General features: G+C 43.1%; 1 protein-coding gene and 1 long non-coding RNA gene across 2 annotated transcripts in view; one reads left to right on the top strand and one right to left on the bottom strand.

Annotated features, from left to right (window-relative positions):
• Positions 1-9,806, bottom strand: part of znf236 (zinc finger protein 236) — a 56,420-nt gene extending 46,614 nt beyond the window's left edge. The window contains exons 1-6 of the mRNA XM_080857407.1: positions 9,606-9,806; positions 7,535-7,665; positions 6,560-6,724; positions 5,928-6,106; positions 5,689-5,819; positions 4,533-4,705 (exon numbers count right to left, since the gene is read on the bottom strand). Coding sequence (XP_080713533.1) covers positions 4,533-4,705; positions 5,689-5,819; positions 5,928-6,106; positions 6,560-6,724; positions 7,535-7,665; positions 9,606-9,657 — 831 coding nt within the window. The 5' untranslated portion in view covers positions 9,658-9,806. The remainder of the gene's footprint in view (positions 1-4,532; positions 4,706-5,688; positions 5,820-5,927; positions 6,107-6,559; positions 6,725-7,534; positions 7,666-9,605) is intronic.
• On the top strand, positions 8,531-14,802 carry LOC308380138. The gene is made up of 4 exons (XR_013969010.1): positions 8,531-8,623; positions 11,099-11,204; positions 13,762-13,884; positions 14,022-14,802. It is a non-coding gene; the product is annotated as an uncharacterized lncRNA (long non-coding RNA).
• The last annotated feature ends 5,106 nt before the right edge of the window (positions 14,803-19,908 follow it).

Below are 19,908 nucleotides of genomic sequence, written 5' to 3'. Positions count from 1 at the left end.
AGGAACTCGGCATTGACTGTTCTATACAACTGGAGCAGTCTGTCACGCAGTTAAAGAACAGCCTATCCCTGCAGGAAGTTGAGGTAGTGGAGCTCAAAGAACAGCTACACCTCTATACTACATCCAACAAATATCTAGAGGCACAGCTCCACCACCTAAAACAGGAGTTTATGGCATGGGTGACGGAGCTAAAGGGACAGATATCCGAACTGCAACAGGACAGGGAGGCCCTGAGGAGACAGCTGCGACAATTCAGAGAGGAACAGTTCCTGAGAGACGAAGCACTGGAGGGTGGTAAAGAGGAGACGACGGGCCATATTCACACCATTCCACACCTTCACAAACCAGCACCCAACACCTCAATTACCACACACACACCAGCACCAAAAACTCCACCCACATCACAGACACCAGCCAGACCACCCAAAACTCCACCTACCACACAAACAAGAGCACCCAAAACTCCACCTACCACACAGGCACTAGCACCCAACACAACAGCTGCAAGGCAGCTCCCTCCTCAAGCAGTTACCCACAAGCCCCTCTCCATCAGCCAGGAACAGACAACCAGATCTGCAGAAGTGGCGATCCTTATTGACTCCAATGGGAAGTTTATTAATGAAGAGCGAATTTTTCCCGGTCAAAAGGCAACTAAAATTTGGTGCCCCAAAACAAAAGATGCAATTGAAAAATTGACCAAGAACCACTTAGGAGAACCCACCCACATCATCATCCATGTGGGTACAAATGACCTGAGAACACAGCAGGAACGTGTGACAGAGTTGATTATAAGAATAGCAGAGAAAGGATCAGAAACATTCCCTACAGCCAAAATAGTAATTTCCACAAAGGCAGATTTCCACCCAGACACCATACAAATTGTAAACGCAGCCATCTCCCGGGGATGTGCCCTCTTGCCAAATGTCCACCTGGCACACCACCCCACTCTAGGTCTTCACAGCCTACATGACCATGTCCACCTACACAAGGATGTGATCAGCATATTTGCGAGAACACTGAAAGACGTTGCCCTTGGCCGCAGTCTGAACAACAAAGCCACCGCGCCTCCCCAGTCCGCCAGATCCTCCCCCCCTGAACCCCATTACAACATTCTCTGCCCAGGACATACCTAACCCCCCAGCAGGAAAGACCTCCAAACCCTGCAACCCGGCACAGACACCAAAAACCCCAATAATTTTCACCCCAGCGCCCCACATGGCATCAGAAGCCCCCCGAGCAACGTAACCAATGCTCCAGGCCGCCACACCAAGACCATCTGATCCAGCCACAACATCAGCAGCCTCAGGAACTGGAGCACCAACCAAAGTCCATGCATCAGGGTGACCACACCATACCCCGGGCAAGCTGGCAACATACCCTCATGCAGGTACCCCACAAGATGGAGCAGCAAAGACAACCCAGCTACCCACAGCACCACTCTCCACTGCACCACTCTCCACATCACTGCCCGCCACAGCACCGCTCTATACAGCACCATCCCCTACAACACCAAGGACATGGATGGCTGGAGAGTCTCCGGAACACCACCAAGGAATTCCTGGGTACTTTCCCCCACCTCACCCCAGACCCCTGCCACAACACCCACCCGGCCCCCAGCTACCACCGCTGTGCCCACCACACCAGGGGCCCCCACTTTTGCCCCCACACCCATGCTCACCTCACCTTGGTCCCCCACCCCTTCCCAGGAGTGCCACTGTGAACACAGCAGGACCACCACAAACATGGCAGCAAGGCCTCCGCTCAACACAACCATCACAGCAGCAAGGGGTGCAAACACATGGGAAAAGCTATGCTGAAGCCCTTACTGGAGCTCCAGACCCCAATGACATGATGGACATCAGACAAATGCTCACCCTCATCTGCACTCGTCTTACAGGCCAGGGGCCCTGGTGAGAACACTAAACTAAAATATATGCATGCTTTATTGATTTTAAACAAGCACTTGATTCTATTTGGCACACAGGTTTATTTTACAAAGTAATAGAAAGTGGTGTTGGGGGAAAAACCTATGACCTGATCAAATCAATGTATTCAGGAAGTAAGTGCGCAATAAAAATTGGAAGCAAGAGAACAAAATTCCTCTCCCAGAAGCGTGGGGTGAGACAAGGCGGCTGCCTAAGCCCAACCCTATTTAACATCTATATAAACGAATTGGCAAGAATCATAGAAAAATCAACAGCACCTGGTGTCACCCTACATGACTCGGAAACAAATCTCCTGCTTTATGCTGGTGACCTGGTTCTGCTGTCACCCACTGAACAGGGTTTACAGCAAAATCTGGATCTGCTAGAGCAGTACTGCCAGACATGGGCCCTGGCAGTAAACCTAAACAAAACTAAAATAATGATATTCGAAAAAAGATCTATATCTCAAATACAAAAACGCAACTTTACAATAGGGCCACACTCAATTGAACACACAAATAACTACAGATATTAAGGCTTAATAATCAACTAAAATGGAAAGTTCAATCTTGCAGTGAATGATCTGAGAGAAAAAGCATGCAGGGCTTTCTATGCCATAAAACGACAAATCCCTGTAGAAATTCCAATCCGAATCTGGCTCAAACTTTTTGAATCAGTAATTGACCCAATTGCCCTTTATGGCAGTGAGGTGTGGGGTCCACTTCCAAATCAGGAATCCAACAAATGGGAAAAGCATCCAATTGAGACCTTGCATGCTGAGTTCTGCAAAAGCATTTTAAAAGTTCACAGATGTGCCATACACAATGCATGCAGGACAGAATTAGGCCAATATCCATTGATTACAAAAATACAGAAAAGGGCAATCAAATTTTGGAAGCACTTAAAAAGCAGTGACCCCCACTCCCATCATTATAAAGCCCTGCAATACCAAGAGTTGAGCACAGATACATGTCCCCTCACTCAGCTGGTCCTGAGCCTGAGCTCTTCAGATCCCCACACACACACTAGCCCCCTACTAACACCTCAGGATCAGAACAGAAAGGCACCTGAAATTAGGATAAGCCAAATTGGAAAAACAATTAAGCAAAATGACATAACCCATTGGGAAACACAAACAAAGACACAAAGTAAAATGCAACTCTATCGATTTGACCCTGATCACAGACAAAAATCTGAGAACCACGTTGACAAAGTACAGACTCAGTGAACACAGCCTGGCCATAGAGGTGGGTAGGCACAGGCAAACCTGGCTGCCCAGGGAAAACAAACTCTTCCCCCATTGCGAACAAGGAACAGTAGAGACAGAGCTGCACTTCCTGACGCAGTGCACACAATATAAGGACATAAGACAAAAATATTTTTAAAAGATTGGTGAGGTCCTCCCTGAGTTCCTGCTGGCGAGCAGTGAGGAGAGGCTTACATACCTCACTGGAGAGAATGAGCAGTGCCTTGTCCTAGCTGCACAATATGTATCTTCCTGTCATAAACTGAGGGACAGCCCATAAATTAATCAAATTCATGTATGTTCATGTCTGTTGTTGTGTTTATCCCCTGATGATAATTAATATGTATTATTGTTCCCACTTCTCCCTTTCCCCTTTTGATGTACCTTATGTATAGATATATGTATTGTTTATGAGATCACTTATATATGTATTGTTTATGTTATAATTTTTATATATCCAAACCAAATGCTTTGGCAATACTTTACAACGCTATGGTCATGCCAATAAAGCTTCTTTTGAATTTGAGAGAGGAGGAATGGGGGGAGAGGATACAGAGGAGACAGTCATCAGACATCTCTCTCTAGCTGAATACTTCAAGCATACGTTTATAAACCTCCATTACTAAATGCGAGACTGAAGTAAGGAATATATCCCTCCATCTCTAGATCGATGTGAATCCGAGGTCACTTTTAGCTCTGTGGGGCATATATTTATTCATTTCCTGTGTATTTACTTCCACAATGCTAACTTTGCCTCATCTTAGAGGAGAAAAATAACAGTCCATTAGGTTGTCTGTGAGGATCTCATTTGTAGACCTAGCCTCTCTTCTCCCCCCCCCCCCCCCCCCCCCTCTCTCTCTCTCTCTCTCTCTCTCTCTCTCTCTCTCTCTCTCTCACTCTCACTGACTGAGATGAGTCAGACCTCTTAAAATCAGGTATAATGATGCACCAGGGAGAGAGGGAGAAGGAGAGAGGGATGGAGAGAGAAACAGTGAGAGAGAGAGTGAGAAACTTGAGATATGAGAAATGAAAAATGAGAGAGCATATGGAGATCCCAATCTGGCTCATGTTGTGTTCACTGCATTATTTCTATTCTAACATGCTTCTGTTCAAATGGTTCTGTACACATGCTGTTTGTATGTGCTTAGGTGCCATTTCAAATTTTGTGTAATTCTTTGCTAAAGCTCGAGGGTTAGGGTTAGGGCACCGCTGCAGAATGCATGTTTTTCGTGTGTATGTGTGTGCCTGTTTGCCTGTGTGCCTGTGTGGTCAGGAACTGTGGAAAAGAAGATGGCCCAAAGACAGAGAGCTGGGTATGGGAGTATGGGGGTGACTGATGCAGAGATGGGGGAGCTGCCTACCTCGGAGTGCACCCTCTGGATGTGCGACTGCAGGTTGCCCTTCTGGGAGAAGGAGGCCGGGCACAGCATGCACAGGTGGGGCTTCTCCCCTGTGTGTCTCACCATGTGGGTCTGCAGCACCACCTTCTGGTTGAAGGCCTTCCCGCAGTGGGAGCATTTGTAGGGTCTTTCACCTAGTGGAGGAGGACACAGAGAGGAGAAGAGAGAGAGAGAGAGAGAGAGAGAAGGAGCGATTGGTGGAAGGAGGAGAGAGAAGAAAGGGAGGGGAAAGGGAGAGAGTAAAAAAGAGAGGAGGATGGCAGGAATAACGTGGGCAGGAGGGAAATAAAGGAAGATTACAGGGGACACAGAGGAAGACAGGATGTCCAAGAAAGTGAAACCAAGAGAGAGTGAGGATGAAAAGAGAGAGAGGTATGTGTGTGTGTGTGTGTGTGTGTGTGTGTAGAAAGAGGAAGAAAATGTGAGAGGGAGAGAGAGAGAGAATTCAGCGTGAAGGTGTATCGGCTTGTCAAGATAGGACGTAAACACTTGTGATATTCTTCCACAACCAACAATTTGACTAAGGATCTTGACACTAATTCAGTGCGGCACAATTTAAATGAGCACACAGGGACATTGAGGAGGTCCTTCAGTGACAGTCCTGTGCAGCAGTACCAGACCTCCTAATGGCTGTTTTACATTCAAAGGACAAAACAGCCTTCGTCTGCAGCGTTAGACGTCTGCCAAGCCCGCTGTGACTAAAACCACGTTGCAAGACAGGTGAGGTGGTGAAAAGGTGAGGGGCCACACCAGGAGAACTTGGAGGTGTAATTATCTGTACGAGGCCTTGTCTCAGTTGTTTTGATGCTGATAAAACCATGGTTTTAGGAGACGCCATGTGGCCATTTTTGGCAGTGTAATTATTTTAAATCTCTGAAAGTAACTGGCTGCTTTTCTTTCATTTGTTTGGTTTTAATTGCTGCAAGGATTTATTTTAAAGGGGAGAGGAGGGCGGCAAGTTGTATCACAAGTCCTTAATCCACAGTGGTCTACTGAAATTGCAAAATGGACCACTCAAATAAAGAATCAAAAAGCTTTGCAGCTGAAGCAGGAACAGTGTGTGCATCCTTCTTATAGGAATAACAGAACAAATGTAATTCAGATTCATTTGTGTTACCTGTGTGGATTCTGATATGTCGCACCAGCTGACTAGGTTTCTTAAAAGTCTTCCCACAGTGCTGACAACTGTTTGTGAATCCACTCCGATCAATGTTCTTCTTGTAATTCCTTGAACTAGTGAGTATTGGCCTAAAAGAGAGATGCACAGCATGCCTTTTAGCATACAGCAACATTGCATAACTTGAATGAGTCTCACACCAGATGGGTCGACTGTCGCCACACCTACAATCCACTCACCTCGCTTTCACATGCGTCTTGACATGTTCTTTAAGCTCGGCGGGCGTCTTGAATTCCTGGCGGCAGGTCTTGCAGGTGTAGACCTTGCATCCGGAAAGTTCTTTGCGGTGCTCCTCCATGTGCTGAGTCAGCTGACTCTGTAGGTTAAACTCATCGCCACACTCACCACAGATCAGGTTCTGGTAGCCGGTGAAGATAACACAGGACCAACCAAAAAATGGGTTAATAAGAGGATCATTAATGTTGATGGGTCATGCACTAGACGTTTCTCCAAATGGATTTGTGTAAAACTAAGGGTGAACAGAAAAAGAATGTACAACTATCTAACTTTTTGGCTCTTCTCTTGAAACTGGACACAAAAATCATACATTCAAATGAACTAGAACTAATGGTGTGTTATAATATAATGTGCTATGATATGAAACATCATAATGTAAAAATGTGAAAAAAGTAAACCAAAGTAACTGGTATGGAGAGATCAACTCCTACACTTGATGGGAAAGAAGTCCATCCTTGTGTGCCGTCTAGTTTCCATAAACCCCCTACGTTTACCTTTGCTATGTAGGCTATGATTTATATTGCTATTGCTAAGTTCAACAGTATTTTCTCCTCTAGGAGGACTCTTAACACACCTCCTCTTTCTCGTGGAGCATGATGTGGGCCTTGAGACTGGCCACTCTGGAGAACCTCTTGTGGCATGTTGGGCAGACGGGATCTGTGGTGGTGTGGGTGGATTTGTGCAGTGTCAGGTTAAACTCCACGTTGAAGGACATGGGACACTGGTCACAACGGTGAGGCTATAATGAGAGAAGGACAGGGAGACAGTGAGGGGGAAATGATCAAGGAGGGGCGAGAGAATTAAAGAATCAATACACTATGTTCCAGAGCAGTGACCACTCCCAGACACTGGACAGACTCCTAACACCACCACCACCTCCTACTGATGCTGAGAAACTTGGATGAAAGACACAGTATCTCTGTGTATAATGTAATGTCCCTGTGGAGACACAGAGGGGAAACCTATTTTCTTGGGCAAATTCATTATTAGGACTATATGCCCTCTACAAGCACAAATCAGAAGTTCAATTGGCTCAACACACTCAAAATGTCTCTGCCTTTAAAGGATTTTTTCTTTGGCCTGCTTGAGTATAACCTGTTTGCAAAGGACTTCTCTGTTTTAATACACTCTGAAAACTCTGGCACTAACAATTGCATACCCTGATATTTGTTTCTTAGATGAAGCCTTTTAGTATTCTGTGAGTACTGTACTTTAAAAGACAGTAAACAAATATATGCATCCACCAACTGTCTGCAATACACTTCAATATTGCATAGTGTGCTATAAATATCATAGTAAAAGTGAGAGGGCATATTTGAAAGCACACATTTCATTAGCATGTGACTACACTACACATTTTGAACCTGAGCTGTAATTAAATGCTTGAACCAACACCCTTATTGACTAATCCAATGCCTGAAACACAAAGACAGACCAAAGAATTTGAGTGCCACAGCAATGCCCTTATAAAGTGCTAACAGACAAATGCAAACAAGCAGTGAGAGTAGTTTGATGAAAATGCATTATATGACTCATCCAATCCACTTGCCTTGTCATTGGCCTCATGGTCTCGACGATGCCTCTGTAACTGGTTTTCTGTGGTGAAGACCTGAGAGCAGATTTTGCATCTGTTCTCCTTGGACTCTGCATGACTCCCATTTTCAGACTCCTGTGGACCCTCTGCTGAAACCAACAAAGTCCAAAGCGTTCAGAGAGTGTCTTATATTTGCATTAAGAGTTCCCCTTAACCACACAAAAAGTCCTCTAGGAACTTTGGCCATATAACAACCTGTTCACAGATGTGCTGTGAGGAATGTATATTTCATTATTAGAAAACAACATTGTAGGAATCTTCTTCTAAATCTTAGTGGGAAAGACCAACCAGCTGAACCTGACAAACATCTTGTTAAAGCATAACAAAGTGTCAGTCTCATGTGGCTGCAGAAGACTATTATTGAATGAGGGATTTACTGCTTTTTTCCGTAAAGGCGCAGTCCGTGAATCTAACACACTTCTTGTCAAATTGTAGACACAACCTTCAACTTTAACCATGCCATACTTAAAAGTTTGATTTACAGCACTAATAACACACATCACAAATACAATTATTTTGTTTGTTTTTTATTGTTAACATCAATCTAATGATAAGGAAACTGAGCAACTTCTCAGTCCTGGAACAATCAATAACACACAAGGTCTTCCCAGGGACAGTTTCAAATAGTTGTGTCAATGTATTTCTGTGAAGCTAAAAACGAATTGTGTGGTTGTCTATATCCCCATAACACCCAAACATTAACATTCACTTCCTAGGGGCTCCTTTCAGGTGTTAAATAGAAGACATGTAAAATGACGTGCCCTTTTTCAGAGTTGCTTACTGTCCCATTTCCCCCTACGTTTTGAGTTCTAAAACATGACCAAATGTTACACTGAATATTCATATATTTTCTTTGATATCGGAATTGTTCGTTTTAGCAAACTAAATATGTAGACATATCTGGTTAAATGTACATACAGGGGGCCATTGTGCAACCGCCTCATTGGCCGTCAGTGGGAAAGTCTACCTGGACATGACATTACCTCCTGTGGCAAATATTTAATACAAGGGATTAGATGTCTCAAGGAATTGTGAAACCTTAAGGTATGCGCCATTACTCTACCCTAAGCATGTTGCAAAATTCCGCTTTGAATATTGTGAAATGTAATGCAAGTTTACGTGGTGCGTTTAAAGAAACTTTAACATGTCCTGGAAGTGTTTCAGAACTGTGTCAACTGCACTGTTTCAATTGCAGGGTGGGTGATTTGTATGTCCCTCCGTAAAGATCAAGTTGACAAACAAAACTATTTTGGAACAATTTTGCAACTTAAGTAGAGGAGAGGTCATGTTAATGTTTCTGCAATTAACAGTTGCAACTTTAAGAGACATACTGTCCTTTTAGTGGGTAGTTTCAAATAAAAACAATTCGCTAGCTAGTGAGGAGCGCTAACTTTACGTTGAAATTAGGGGTCACAAATGTGTCTCCACGCCGAGTCTTCTGTTAAAACCACTTTGCATTTTATCTGTATTGAAAATACTTGTTCAAAACCATATGGTAATTTCAGCTGTCTTAAACTTCGCTTGCTGGAGACTCCCTATCGCTAGCTTACTTCACAACACGGGCTAACACGAAAGCTGCTTATAGTAGGCAGCAAGCTATCTTAGCTAACAAACACTATCGTTAACGTTGTTGTAACCAAAGGTAAGCTAGCAGCTTTCAGCTAGCAGAACCATCATCGCCATTCCTCAAAAACATGAAATTGTGTCGGTGTAGATGATACCAATGTCAGAGACAAACACATTTCAGATATAAATGTGCTCCCCTAAGGACGTTTCCTGTCCAGTGCTTTAAATTAGACTGGATCTGAATAAGTAGAGCCACCAAACGTTATTAATATCATTCCGCCTCAATCACTCCTTTCGCAGCACAAAGAAATGGACACCCGCAATACTATATCCGGGGACTATATACACAATGTTGAAGTGTTCTTTTCTGACACATGACGGAATTTCCTATAGTATAGTACACTTGGTATAAAAACTTGAAATATGTTCTTTTTATTCGTGGTAATTTTGTACAGTTTACCTGTTCCGTCGTTTGAGTTATCCCTCACTTTTCGAGGCCGGCCCCGCGGCATAGTTCCAGGTTTCAGGGCGGGTGTACTGTGAACGATTTGGATTTCAAAATGGCGACTGCTGTACGGAGAGCTCCTCGCGGAGACCGAGACGGGGAAAGCAACAAGGCCATGAACTTCTCTAGGCCGATATGGTGGCTCAGTGTGGTCGATGCATTTACGGGAAAGGGAGACATCTAGCGTTCAGAACTGAATGAAAACCTTTCTTGGCAACCTTTTCAAAAAAAAAATGGTGAAGGTGCCCCACTAAAGTATAGACCATGCAAAATCATGTTGACAACATGGGAAATGACAATCAATTAAAATGGGTTTAAACGACTAAATCACTCTAAGCTAACACCCTGTATTGGAAATAGGCTAAAAGCCTGTAAAATGGGCACAACACAAATATTCTACCATTTACACAAACATTTTACCGAAGTAATCTATATCATTGCATTCAAAGATTAAAATGTTAAGAGAAAATTATGATGTAATCTATCGCTAAATTGGAATATTGCAAACCAAATTTAAAATCTATCTTTAAAAGATAAGCATATTGTGTTCTTTGGAAGCCTACAATAATAACTTAACACAGATTATTTTCTGAATGTGGCCCTGGTATGAAGGCTACATTCGCACATTTTCCAGAGGTAATGATGATTAAAAGATAACAATGCATCTTAACGTAGGCTACTTGATTTCTTTCTTAAATCAATTGATTTTACATTTCAGTTTCAGTAATTTTCATTTAACTTAAATGAAGCTACAAAAGGGATATGAAGACGGGATATTTAAAACAGAATGTTAATCCATTAAAGTTTACAATTATAACCTACCAACAAAGCATTTTTTTCCAAAATCTTTAAAGCAAGGAACCCTTCAATAATCTTTGTCCCCATATCCCATTTGGACACAGTTTGCTCTGATGAAAAGAATGATTGAAACCTGCCAGTTTACTTATAAACACACATTCACACACACACACACACACACACACACACACACACACACACACACACACACACACACACACACACACACACACACACACACACACACACATGCTAATGCACAAACATCCATATTGTTGTTTTGTCACAACCTTATTAAACAAGAAGTAGAAAAATATGTCAAGCTAAGCCGAAAAGGACCATTATGATTAAAGCAGAAAGACGATGTCTATCATCATGGATCTGAAATGATAGCAAATTAAGTCCAGGGTAACAGCCACAACAGATTTCATGATATCAACTTTAATTGAGTTTTTCCCCACAGCTTTCAATAAAGTTTTTCTAGTCTTCTGTAGAGAATTTGAGGAATCTTTACAGCAAAATAAATTTACGACGGCTTTATCACATTTCTAACAGCAATTTAGACCTACATTTGCCTGACAAGGATTTGTATTTCACTCAACAAGCCTTATGATACATGTCTGTCTCTCCTTTCCCCTGAGTTTCTTCAGACCTCCCCTCCCAGAGCTTTCCAGTCTCCTTCATTTGTGTAGCTGAATAAAAAGACTGTCATAGAAATGTTCTTATGAGTACATTGGTCCAGGGGCTCTCCATGATGTAAGTGTATTTTGTTCGATATGGCAGTGCTTGTGGTTTGAATGACATGTATGCCTCTTGGGCAATTGCCTGTCTTGTTATTGTACAGTAGGAAGTATTCTCGTTTGCAAACCTGTCAGGCAGAAGTTAATACAAAATAATTCGTTTTGGTGTGTTTATATGAGTGTTCTGTTTATATCCATTTTATAATTGTACATAATCATACTTTTTGGTAATAATTTGATGATCTCATAGTTTACCAGGTCTATAGCAATGGTTTCCCCCCAAGAAACAAGACATGTGTGATCCCTTTCTTGAGCAGCTAATAATCAATAAACAGTTTTTAAAAATGATAATTTATAAGCATGTTTTTCCCATGTTTATGAGTTTTGCAAATCCAGTGTATTCAATCTATGCCCATCCTAATTTGATTGGTTATTGAATATAGCTCATCACACTTGCTGTGCAGTATTTCGCCAGCAGAGAGTAGTAGAGAGTTACTAATGATAAACAATAGTGCTTGAAGTGATATTGTGCTAATTGTCAACTGGCAGCCTTAGCAGCTAAAAAAAGCAGGGGGCTGTTAAATCTCATCTGCTGGCATGTGTAATGATAGGGATGTATATGATAACCCTTGACATGGCTGGATGGCAATGATTCTCCCCCAAAAAGTGTGATGTTCCTGACAGGATTTGCAAGAAAAAAATGTCATTATGTATTTGTTCCACATATGATTTAACATATCATTTAGAGGGCTAAGCAAGCTTAGAACATGTCAAATGAAACACTTCAAAGCCATTCTTTGGGTGAACTTACTGACACGTTTGACAAGGACCTTTATATTGAATCTTTCTTTTATCGAGGTTTTGTTTATGAAAGTGCAGGATAGAAAGAATTATTCACGTTTTTCTGAATCAGTGTGGCAAAGAAATCCATGAACATTATACTACAGCTGTGAACCTCTCCGGTGAATGCCAGGGCTGTTTTGGAAGTGTGAAAAAGTTGGTGTAATATGACACCATTGCAGCTAATGGAGTCAATGGTGCCACCCACTACCGTAGATCTATTGAATCCTGCCATCTGCCCCACTTCTCCACCACGCACACGCACACTCACTCACAGACACACTCTCCTTTCCCTGCACTCACCTTCCACAGCATATGACCAGGGCACAAGCTCTCTGGCACTCTTTCACACACACACTCACACACAGCGCACAAACCCTGATGTCCCCCCCACTCCCACACACACACACACACACACACAGTCACACGCCCTGCTACCTTCTCATTCTCTCTCTCTCACACACTCTCTCACACACACACACACACTCTCTGTCACACACACACACACACACACACACACACACACACCCTGATGCCCCCCTGCTCCCACACACACACACACACACACACACTCACACACCCTGCTACCTTCTCATTCTCTCTCTCTATCTCTCTCTCTCTCTCTCACACACACATACACACACACACACACACACACACACACCCACTTGTACACTATGCTACCTCTGCACACAGACACACCCAGGCCTCGTCCTTGCACCATTTTGCACCAGTCCTGTCCTTGCTGGCCCAAGTTGCATCCTGGGCCCAGCAGAGGGAGAGTGCGCAATCCATGTTCATTGTGTTGGAACATCTGTTCCTGTGCTCCTCGTGCTCCTCGCGCTTGGACGACTCATCCCCATTAGAAGAACAAAAGCCAGGACACTCTGACCTTGAGGGGTTGTCTATGCACCCCCCCCCCCCCCCCCCCCCCCATCAGCATTCACCAAGTCCTAGTTTCTCTCTCTCTCTCTTTCTCAGACACACTCATCTCTCTCTCTCTCTCTCTCTCTCTCTCTCTCACCCCCTTCTTTTATCATGTCACGCTACGGTCAAGAGGGGAGTTATCAATCATGGAATTGTCATCAACAATGGCTGGCCTTTGTAAAGCCTACCTTTCTGAGGTAAATAAATAAAGCCCAAGGAAAGATTGAGATGACAAAAAGAGAATACACTGAGGAATTCACTGACACACACACCCTCTCTTTCATATTCCGTTGCTTTCTTCAGGAGCGTATCAAGAGCATGCTTCTTTTTCGGTTTGATCTGTCATGATGCACCATGATTTCTCCATGGCCGATCGGAGTCAGTTCAGCCACCTAAGGCACCCCCATGTTTAAGGCACTCGGGTTACTCTCGGCTGCAGATCAGTGATACAAGAGGCACTTTGTTACAGTCACCCAGACCTGAAGTCAGACTTTGAAATTTAGATTCATCAGCCCACGGGGGGAGGGCCACTCACGAGGCCTGTTCTCAGAACTGACATTCCCCAAAATTATTCCCTTAAACCAAGAAGGGGATTTCTCTTGCTCTGTGCTACTAGAAAAGCTAACCTGCAAATTCCATACACTTATAGTTTACGTAACGTTTTTTTTGTACTAATATTCTATAAATGAAAGTCTTGACTCATGCATTTGGGCAGTCTTGCAGTGTCTGTTTTTGGAAGAATGCAAACACCGACCTTGGTCACCACGACCATCACGACCATAACCGTGTGTCATCCCCTCCCCCAGCCACAGGAACACATTCATTTTGTGAAGGAAGCTGCGCAATCAAGAAAGGAAGTTGGTGAACACGCATGTCTCTTCATAACCTGCCTCGTGGGCAGTGGGAGGAATTTAGAGCCAGTGTCACAGGTAACAGGAACTGACCTTGTCTTGTTGGTACCCCACAGTCCTTCAGCTCTCCAACGATCTCTCTCTCTCTCTCTCTCTCTCTCTCTCTCTCTCTCTCTCTCTCTCTCTCTCTCTCCCCCCCTTTCTCTCTCTCCCAGGTGCTGTGATGTGACTGGTGTGCTGTCACAGAGGCACATCAGCCACTGTAAGTGGATTCATGAAAACAGCTTCTGACAGCACAGGTCAAGCCTGGCACCTTCACTGCCGACCCTGAAAAGAATTAGGAATTGGCCAATGCAGTCAGGAAATACAAAATCAGCAGCAAACGGCTGGCAACTCTCATCTTTCTTTCATAGGATGTGACACAGCAACCTTTGCATGCAATTGCTATACAAACGTTTGCCTTGACTATCTACCACTATCACTATATAATTAGTATTTGGATCAAACTGCCGCTGTTCATTACTTAAAAGACATGCCCATGTTGTCAGGTTTAGTTTTGTTCACAACTTTTCGAGTGATACTACTTTTCACTAAGAAAAATTCAGTTGCAAATATTGTGCCACTGTGTTCTGCTGCAAAGAATCTGTATTGCAGTGCCATCTGTCTTTATGTCTAGAACCGTTGAATTGTTTGCTTTAGCAAGAACAGCTTTTCCACACCAGGTGTTTGTTTAAAACATATTACAAAAAAGTCCAAATGCACACCATGTTTTTACACACGTAGTAATTGCAGAATAAATACAGTTTATACACACATTAAATCAACTCTCTTGATTGTTGTTGATGGGTGTAGGTGTTGCATGAAAATGACACAGTATGGAGGAAAACAACTTAACCCCAAAGGAGAATGGTTAGTCTTCCGGAGAAGAGAATATGTTATACAGAGAGACAGGAGTTGTCAGGGATGGGACTGTTGCTGTGAGAACAGCAGAACAGGAGGAAGCTTGACTGAGGAGGTGGGGGGAGGGGGGTCTAGTCGTTGCCATGGCGTAAGTCAGAACGTCTCTCTGTGTGTTGGGGTTTTGGGGAAGTAAAGCAACAAAGTGAATATGAAAGGCAGATAACTGTTACATAGAACACAACAACTAATGTTATAGTTCAACTTTCAATATATTCTTATTGCAAGCCTAACATTATTGTGTAATGTTTTTTTTTTTTTTTTTTACATGAGTGACTGATACTTAACAAAACCAAACACCTTATAAAACAGAGTGTGTTACCATTAAAAATGCATGTCTGAGTACTGCAGAGAGATGCCACACAGACCCTAGACAGAAAAAGAGTAGGGTGTGCACACTTGGTCTGATATTCAGAGGAAAGAGGGCTGTTAACATGCCTGAGATGCATTCAAAATGGCACCAACAAAAAAAAAATCTTGATTCCTTTAAAGACAGAAGGAGAGAGAGGGTGTGTGTGAGAGAGTGAGATCAAGAAAATAAAAGCGCACAGGCAGACATTTGATCAGACACCAGGGGAGGAGCTGGTGCGTGGTTTACGGCAGCGAGCACAGTGCATCTCCCTCCCCATACACCAGGGTATTCTCACTTCGTGTCACCACTGGAGCCTGGGCTTCCACAACCTCCACCTTATGCCAGCCATAAAGCATTTCCCACCAAAAATGCTCATAGAGGTAATTGCTTACCCGCCGCCCCCCCCCCCCCCCCCCCCCCACATCAACATACACCCCCTCAAATGCACAGTCTTGGGCAGGATGAGGAACATAAGCAGAGCCTGTCGTATGTCCTGTTTTACTGTGTAGTGCTGCGGAGATCAATCTACAGCCTTTACACATAAACACAAACAAACACACACACACAAATATATACACCCTCCCAAACCTAATTACAGGTATTGAGGAGAGAAAAGCTGGAGCAGATGAAATGCAGGAAGATGCTTTGATGGATTGCACTGCAAACAGGTCATTTACATGACAATGAAAAAGCTGTGAAGAATGATGCAAGGATTTGGACAAAGATTTTTGAAAGAGGGAGAGAGAGACCTACATTGAGTGCCTTAAAGGTAAATAAGATATATAAAAAACTGAAAAATGATTTGGAAAAGTATATTTCATGCTGTGGAAAATGACTGGTGTACATACAGTAATAATGACCCAATTTTCAAACGAGTGGCCCACATTTGGAAACAGTGTGGCTTAAGGGACACACTTGCTAGTCACTATAGTCTTGTATGGCAACCTACACACAATAGCCTTTGCATCCACAATAAAGAGCAGTTCTCTGGAAGAAGGTGAACCATGCTGGTCCTCAGAGTTCATCCCCTACTGAGAGCTGGACAGTCCATGGAAATGAGAGATGCCTGCCATGAGGAGCTTTTAAGAAAAGGTGTAAGATCTCACCCTTTGACCCTTTGTTCTGAAATCCAACCTTGACCTCCCCCTTCAAGATCAAAGCATTTTGTCTTGGAAGAAGGGGGGGGGGGGGACAGAGTTGAAGTATTTTCTATGACGTGTGCCATGTAAATATTTTACCACTGCATATAAGCCTCTGGAGGAGAGAAAAAGAAAAGCAGAATGGGACATGCTAGTTTTGTGAGTGTCAGCAGATGAGGTGTCCCCGCTATAGATCTGTTCAGTTTGTGCTGTGGACTGTGAACTGTGTCAAAGGACAACGCTGCAGCTAAGTGGTATATAGCACACGGCCACAACCCCCCCTCCCACACACACACACACACACACTCCTTTATCTCTTTTTTGTCTTGTGTCTCTGGTTACTCACAGCCTGTAACAGCTCCATCTTCCCAAAAGAAGCACATGGATACGTTAAGCACACAGCCTGTAGTTATTGTGCTTGCGCTTTTGTCTGGTGTTTTACCAGCAGTAGTTCTGTTTTACGTGTTTGTCTGTTTATGTGTTTCACAGTTCCTGGTCAATCAGGACGGTTTTGAGTATAACATGACTCACATGTGCCAGAGGAATGCAGGGCCCCAGTCAAGAAAGCTGGCCACCAATAGGGAAATCAGTATTCAAAATTATACCTGCTCTGCAACTGCATGCATTATGCAGTTCTTGAGAAACAGACACTGGGAGTAGGAGGGGTGGGGGAGAGAAAGAGAGTGAGCAAAAGAGCGACAGGAAGAGAAAGAACAACAGATGTATAGAGAAGGACCGCACACCAGGCACACCAAGCTGGAAAACAGGACACAACATTTTGAACCATTATCATTGCAGGTTTGCAGTTACGAACACCCACCCACAATAGTGCGATCCAATTTATTTTTTTAATATGCATTTCATTGTGCCTTGAATTAGCATGAACAATGGATCCCCCAGGGACCCCTGCAGTAGGCCCTGGGAAAAAGAAAGTTTGGTTCTCCCGATGAGCTCAGCCATCTCTGAAGGCCCCATGGGAGTGAGGCTCGCCACTGATTAGAACAGACAGCCATGGTTTGGCTTTACTATCATAATCATTCAGGATCTGCATTAAAGCACGCAAGAACTCAGAATAAATACATTTTTCATATGAAACACTCTCCCTTTCTAAACAGTGGAACTTTATTTATTCAGCGTGGTTACTGTTGCGTTTATATTTTAAGACATATTCACTTAGGCCACACTTGCCATAATCATGGTCATCTTTCTTCAGTGGAGTGAGGAAGTTCTTGAGAGCAATTGAAGTTTAGCCTGTTAACTCCTATTTCACATTCAATATGTCCTGTGATATTCTTTTCTAGACTAAACATATACATCATGAAATGTTTTATATGCACAACTTATTCTACAGCAATACTAGCATGAGGCTTTCACAGAACCAGTAGAAAAGAGATGTTAGTTAGTTAGTTCAACTCTATTTACACATTAACATAGACAAACATATCCTTTTTAATGCTTTACACTTAAAACATAAATATTGATTTAATGAAGTTCAGTAGTTCAATTGATTCATGGTGGTGATTCAATGCTTGTAGATTGTCTTTTTATTGAAAACAGTTACTGATTTTTAGGGGCCCGTATGATTGAGTGCTTATATCTGCACTGCACTTAATATCAGAGTGCCAGTAGATTATGCTTATGTAATTGTAGGTCACAAGAGCTCTTTGTGAAGATTAACTCCCTCCTGTTCAAAATTGGTGCTGAACATGGGCACCACCAGGGCTTCTGTGTGCTGTGGTTTCTCACTCTCCACCAGTGTGGTGACGCCCAGAGGTGAGGAGGACACAGGGCAGAGGAACACCACACCAGGTTTGTCCCCTCTGCTGTGTTTTAACATGGGGACATGCTAACTCCCCTCTAAAAGGCCAGTGAAAATCCCCTAAAAAGATCTGAGGTTAGGTGTGGCGAGAGCTATTGCTGTTATTATTAAGAGCCCAGATGGTATAAAGGCACTCTTAAGGGTGGTAATGACCAGGCACAACCTTTGTTCCCTTTAAAAAGTATTCTTACAGTAAAACATTTATCTTAAAGGCTGTAACACATTTATCTTAAACGGTTACGCCACTATTAGTCGTTGTTGAGGCTGATATCCTATCAATATCATATTAGCTAACTGGAGCAGAAATGGATCTGTACAGTACATTCTGCTGTTACAATTGATACTCATTTTGAAGATTTAAATGAATGATAATGGTTTTAGTAGTAGTATTATTTTTAGTAGTTGTAGTAACTGTACCGGGAAGAATATAAGTCCATCCTATATGCTGAGTTCCCCATGTGGCTGCCATTACGGACTATGTGGGAAGTGCTGGGGCTGGAATGCCTGAGTGCTACTGAGTGCACTGCAGTACCGCTGCCACACTAATGGGATTTTTCTTTTGTGGGACAATCAGTATCCGTGGGAGAGGCACAAAGGATGGCTGTATGGACAGGGGTTTTATAATCACAATGCCCATACGCATCTGTACCCATCTGGGCTGGGCTGACACTCACATACCCCATTAATGCCATGACCGTGTTCCCCATCGCAGACGGGATTCCGATACAAACAGCCGTTTGTTTGTGTCATTCTAATTTGTCATGAAGCGCAGGGCTCGCCTAGGTTAAATCATGTTGGTCTCTACTCAGGCATAAAAAAGGGTCTAAATCAGATTGTTATGATCTTTGCTTTCTGCAGTCTGTCCGCTTAGATTTGCTGAGAGATCAAGAGAGACCCTTTGAACCAGGTTTACTAGAACATCTGCAACTAGGAGCAGATAAGGCGGAGGCCACATATACTTATATACTTTCCTCTGAGGAAGAGATCTTAGGGTGATTTCTCTACCTCATACATCTGTTATTGTTGTCTAAAGTCCAGGGGGAGCAATCCTTTTGTGATTTTGAGAAAACATACTCAATAAAGTTGACAATCATTTAATTTGAATGGTTAAGGCACTTATTTCGCATTTCACACACATTATAGGCTATGTGAGTTAAAACAAACCTGTTATTTTGGCAATAGCAGTTTTGTGGTTCACAGGGAATCATTGAAGGGCTGCTCCTGCTGATCCTCTTTGGTTTGAGTCTTATGGATGTGCTCTCACAAGGAAAACACACTTTAGCATCATGGCTCATTTCTACATGTCAACTGTCTGAGAGTAAAAAAAGATAGCATAACTCTGCAAAAGCAACTACCCCTTATCTTTACTATAACAAACAGTAGTGTATTTAACATTGCTTACAGCCAGTAGCTTTTATTGGCACTGTTTGTGTGCGACGGAGGAGATGTAATCAGAGGGTGATGGAGAGAGAAAGACAGAGAGAGAGAGAGAGAGAGAGAGAGAGAGAGAGAGAGAAAGAGAGAGAGAGCGCATACGGGTGGAGGAGGGGAACTTTAAAAAGCTGCCCATCCCCCTCCGAACAGCAGCAGCACCTCCATGATTTCCTCTTTCCTCCTGTGAAGTTGGGACTGTTTTGAAACTGAACCACAGTCCACTCAACACAAGTATCTCTCCCTCTAGCAGATCTGCATATTGGATCAAAAATAGTTATGAGATTTTTGACACTTGTACACTCTTGAAAAACAACGGAATGGAACATTGATGGAATGGGAAAAAAAATGTACTGAAAATAGAATTGACCTATAATGTTTATGCTTTTCCATTTGTGAATGCA

The sequence above is a fragment of the Sprattus sprattus genome (assembly GCF_963457725.1).
Source record: "Sprattus sprattus genome assembly, chromosome: 19".
Lineage (NCBI taxonomy): Eukaryota > Metazoa > Chordata > Actinopteri > Clupeiformes > Clupeidae > Sprattus > Sprattus sprattus.
The sequence above is the reverse complement of the archived record's forward strand: the minus strand, read 5'-3'. Positions and strand labels throughout refer to the sequence as shown.